The 4,806-nt window shown below is 40.3% G+C and overlaps 1 protein-coding gene across 4 annotated transcripts in view; it reads left to right on the top strand.

The window, feature by feature from the left end:
- Positions 1–4,806, top strand: part of LOC111865896 (beta-secretase 1) — a 24,492-nt gene that overhangs the window by 3,617 nt on the left and 16,069 nt on the right. For 3 of the 4 annotated variants that reach the window (XM_023854332.2, XM_023854334.2, XM_023854331.2), the window contains exons 4-6: positions 585–765; positions 2,938–3,106; positions 3,194–3,372. In XM_023854332.2, the coding sequence (XP_023710100.1) occupies positions 585–765; positions 2,938–3,106; positions 3,194–3,372 (529 nt within the window). The remainder of the gene's footprint in view (positions 1–584; positions 766–2,937; positions 3,107–3,193; positions 3,373–4,806) is intronic. The other variant, XM_023854333.2, reaches the window with a different exon arrangement.

Consider the following 4,806-nt stretch of genomic DNA (forward strand, 5'->3'; position numbering starts at 1 on the left):
TGCAAGATGAGCTTAAAAGTTCATTTCTTACACTCCCATGTCGACTATTTTCCCGAAAACTTGGGAGCCTATAGTGAAGAGCAGGGTGAACGATCTCATCAGGATGTCCGTGATATCGAAAGACGCTACCAAGGAAGATGGAATGCGAATATGCTAGCTGACTACTACTGGATGATCAAGTGGGAAATGGAAAATGGAAAGCGAAAGCGTGTTCGGAGGAGCATCAAAGAGAAGACGAAAAGGTTTCACAGGCAAAAAGACTGAACACTGAATGTTAAATATATCGTGAAGGAATTGTTTGTTTAATTATGAGAAATAATATGTTTAGTTCAATGTAATAAAATTAGTGATTTTTTCATCACTGTTATGATTTTTTATTGTAAACCCCTATTATTTTCCAAAAAAAAAACGGTACGTGATAGGGGGAAATTGAGGTCATTTTTGGATTCAGCATCCTAGAAAACATAAAGTTTATCGAAAATATTCCATGCAGCTGAAAAAAAAATATTTTTTGCAGACCTGTGTTATCCTTTACAACACAGAGCACAGGGCAGGTTCAAAAGTCTGATTTTAATGTGTTTCAGTTCCAGTACATACACATCGCACCAGAAGAAGGTCTCTGTCTTGTACACGCAGGGTTTCTGGGATGGAGAGTTGGGAAATGATATGGTGTACTTCCCGTCCCTGCTTGCTCCACAAGTGAGATGTGACATTGCTGTTATAAAAACATCCCACAACTTCTACATGAATGGTTCCCAGTGGCAGGTGTGACTTTCCCATGCCGCTTGAATTGCCATAGAGTTCCTTTTGCAGGGATTTTTTGTCTAGTGCATGGGCTTTGCTGTGGAGATTTTTAATTAAAATTTGAGCCCAAAGTTAATGATGAATATTTTATCACTTACCAGAAAGTTATTCCACAGGTCGATGTGACAAATGAAATAATATTACATATATTACATTCATTTCCTGTTCAGAAATTGTATGTTTGATGGTATTTAACGTAGTATGAGTTCGGCTGGAGTCTGTATGATCATGTGAACTAACTGCATGGCAGTTCTTATTTTTGCTTCACTTCGCTTAGGTGTCAGTTGTTGAGAGACTGCACACTATGTTGTCAGTTTAATTATTCACATTAGAGAACTGGTGTATTTTACAAGCTATCAGCAGTTGTAACCGTTCCAGTGCCGTGCTGCCTATTTAAATATGATTTATGTTATTAATTTTAAATTTAATTGTTGAATGTAAGGACATGAACAAGTGTAGTGAGACTTAGGTCAATTCTTGTATTTAAGTCTTCCCACGCTTACACCAAAAGCAGGAAGATACCCGTTGAAGATTTATTAAGAGAAAGTTACGTAAAGAAAGGCTACAGAAGTCTTTGTGAGTTCTTTAGTTGACAATTTTCTACAAGCTATATATTTTAGCAGGGTTATGGGTTTACGACCCAAGCCACGGTACACATTCGTCACTTTTTTGACAGGAGTTCGTTAAGACAGAATTTCTTCACCCCTTTGTAAGAGTTAAAGTGATTGGAGGAATGTCTAATTAGAATACCTCTAAATTTTAAACTGACCAATCACGGAAATTTGAGTATGTGACAGAACAAGGACGCTGGTGAAAGCCAGGAATTGAATGTCCACGGAAGTGTCATTTTTCAGCGTCAGTCAAAAACCGGGAGTCGAAAGAACCAGACGTGAAGTCGGAAACGGGACTCGAAAGGACCAGACGTGAAGTCACATACGGGGCTATCTAGATCAGAAGTAACTTTGTAGTAACAAGCTGTAATGATAAAGTGTAATAATCTGTTGTGAAGTGTGAAACCACGGGCAGAAGTATAATAACAATATTAAACAGGACGAGCTAAATTTAGAATGTGGCAAACAGTCGAACAGTAACAAGTGTTGATAAATTGTAAAATGAAAGTGTCGCAACTGATCAAGAGTAATAATAATACCTCTGAAATTCAAGTGTGGGGGTGTTGCATAAAAGTGTCCTACCTGCCTTTCTAAGTGTGACCTGTTAAGACCTTGAGACAGAGAACTCGGCTCTACCGCTCCCAACAACCTCACCCTTGTTAATCATATCAACCCTGAGAAGTTTAATCCAACCCTGAGAAAATAAATTAAGATGAAATAAAAAGGTAGGTGGCATCATCAACAAGAGGAGAAGGAGAGGGTGAGGAAGAGCAGTTGAAGAAGAGGTGCTTCCACCGAAGACATCGCAACGAGTCCAGAGAGTGCGGTTACACAGTTGCTCTATGTTGACAAAATCAGTAACTGTCAGATTTGAGGTTCTCAATGTGGAGACTTCTTGGTTCTAGCAACTTGTAGTTTCAGGTGAGCCTGATGTTTCATTTGAACATTGGGTTGTGTCTGAAAGATATGGCATTACAATCCAGAGGACTGTACTCTTCAGCAAGTGTGTTGTTTGCTCAGGATTCAGGCAGTAATAGTACTGGCAATGATACAAATGTCTGACCTGAAATGTGCTGTTTTTATGTGATAATTGAATCACTATCTACCGGAGAATTGAGGACAAATCCATATATAAGAATTTCATGTTCTTAGTTAGGGAAGCTCAGTCATTAAGCATACATGTCAAGCCGGCAGCCTGTGGGTCATGTACAGCCCTTTCCGTGTGTTCTGGTGCCTTCTCTCTGAAGCAGTTCTTCATACCACGGGGTTAAATCCCTATCTAGCCTATTTGTAACCAAACATTGACTACTCAGCATCATCATTCAGTCCTAACTGGCTGCTGCTGTTACTTCAGCCAGTATTTTAAAACATAATTTCATAAATAAGAATACACAAGAGTATGTGAACTGTTTAGGTGACAGGAAGTTGCCTGCAAAAGATGTTTCTCTCCAGAATTTGATGTACAGCACTGTAAGATTTCTTGAGAAACATGATTTGTCACAGGAGACTGTGTTGATTTCAGGGTATTTTGGGGTTAGCATACCCTGTGATTGCACGACCTGATCACGGTGTTGTGTCATGGCTTCAGGCAATCCAGCATTTGAAGAACCATCAGAGTGTTGCCTTTGCTCTAGAGCTCTGTGGGTCTCAGGATGGAGGAAACAGACAGACGGGATTGTTTGAGATATTAGGTAAGAGGCTTGGTTTGGCTTAATGACTGCCCAAACTCCAATCCAGTCTGTCTCTACGTCATCAGAGTGTGCCATTGTGTGTTCCAGAAACTGGGATAGAAAGAACAGAGCTGTGGACGTCACCCATCGTGAGAGAGTGGTTTTATGAACTGTTATTGCTTGGAATCAGCATTGGTAACCAGACAATTGACCTTCCTTGCCGCAAGTTCAATACAGACAAGACAATTCTAGACAGTGGCACTACTAGCCTCATGTTACCAACTGAGGTATGACTCTGGATGGTATTGTTCTTTTGGTCTTCTGAATGTGGTTCATGTTGTGTCTAAGGTGTCACAGTTGTTTTATGGTTTTCTACATCATGGTACCTTCAGATACAGGAGCTGGGATAAGGTGACTTGGTATAGTGACTGTCTATGGGCTAGACTAGCTCTAGGGTCCACCTGACCACCTATCCAATGGGTCCCGGTGCTCTTTCCTGGGGGCTAAAGTGGCCAGGGCATGAATCTGACCACTCACCACCAACTAGTGCCAAGGTTAAGAAAATCTGGATTTATACATCCACTCCCCCATACTCCTTCATGGTGTAGTGCTTAATTAGTTGAGCACAGGGACAACTTTATGTTTTACCTTCAGATACATGATTCTTCATGTTCTCCAACATCCTTCCTAACTCACTATATCTGCTCATTCTGTATTTTTTTTTTGTTCAGCACTGTATAATGTAGACCAGGGATGGGAAATATTAGTAACCTTGTCAGCCATATACATGTGCACATTACAGCTTGCCAAGCAGTGTGTTCACAAAATACTGTAGTGTATAGACCCGGTACTAAGCATGACTCTGTAAATAGTGACCATTGCCAGGTAGCACCTCCAACATACACACACACCATGATAGAAGAAAGTTTTCTATGTGGTCCGTGCTGAGATATTATAACTGGGAGACTTGAAGCTGAGTGAGTTCACTTTAGTTCTGCATGGGAGGCTGTGAAGAGAGGACCCGAGTGAATGAGGCTGAAGAATTTCCACTGTTAGAAGCCGTTGCCAGACAACAGCTGGTGTAGACAGCAGGCTGGAAGAAGGGTTAATTGGTGCTGTGGTGATTTGTAAATTGTGGAGATCAGCAGTGGTGCTGCAATTCCTTATAGTTATGAATCATGTATTAAGTCACTTCCATTCACTAATTCAGACCTTGTCTACAAGTATAGTCACCCCTACATTTGACAATATTAATACAATTGTTAACAAGTTGCATATGGTCACTACACTGTAGCACTGAGGAGAGATATAAAATACCATATTCCTGGATGAGAAACTGTTATGCACAGATTTCTCTATGGACACAAACCTAATATTACTGGGGGATTTAAAATTTATGTTTCTGCACATGCCAAAATAAATTTTATTCTCACCCGCACATATACAGGGTGTCCCAGGAGGAATGGACCAAACTTCGGGAGGGTGTTCCTTATGTTAAAGTATGCCGATACAACCCAAAACACCTATGTCCAAAGTTGAACGGTTACGGAGATAATGGCCAGAGAAGTGTCAAACTTTGACCGGTGTTACACACTTGTTGATTACAAAATACATATTAAAACTGGCAGGAATATGTGGATTCTGTAATGTTAATAATGTACGTAACATCAAACTAACTTGTGAGTGACGGAAAGCCATAAAATTGAAGTACGAAATACTCG

Source organism: Cryptotermes secundus, unplaced genomic scaffold, assembly GCF_002891405.2.
Source record: "Cryptotermes secundus unplaced genomic scaffold, Csec_1.0 scaffold1713, whole genome shotgun sequence".
Taxonomy (NCBI): domain Eukaryota; kingdom Metazoa; phylum Arthropoda; class Insecta; order Blattodea; family Kalotermitidae; genus Cryptotermes; species Cryptotermes secundus.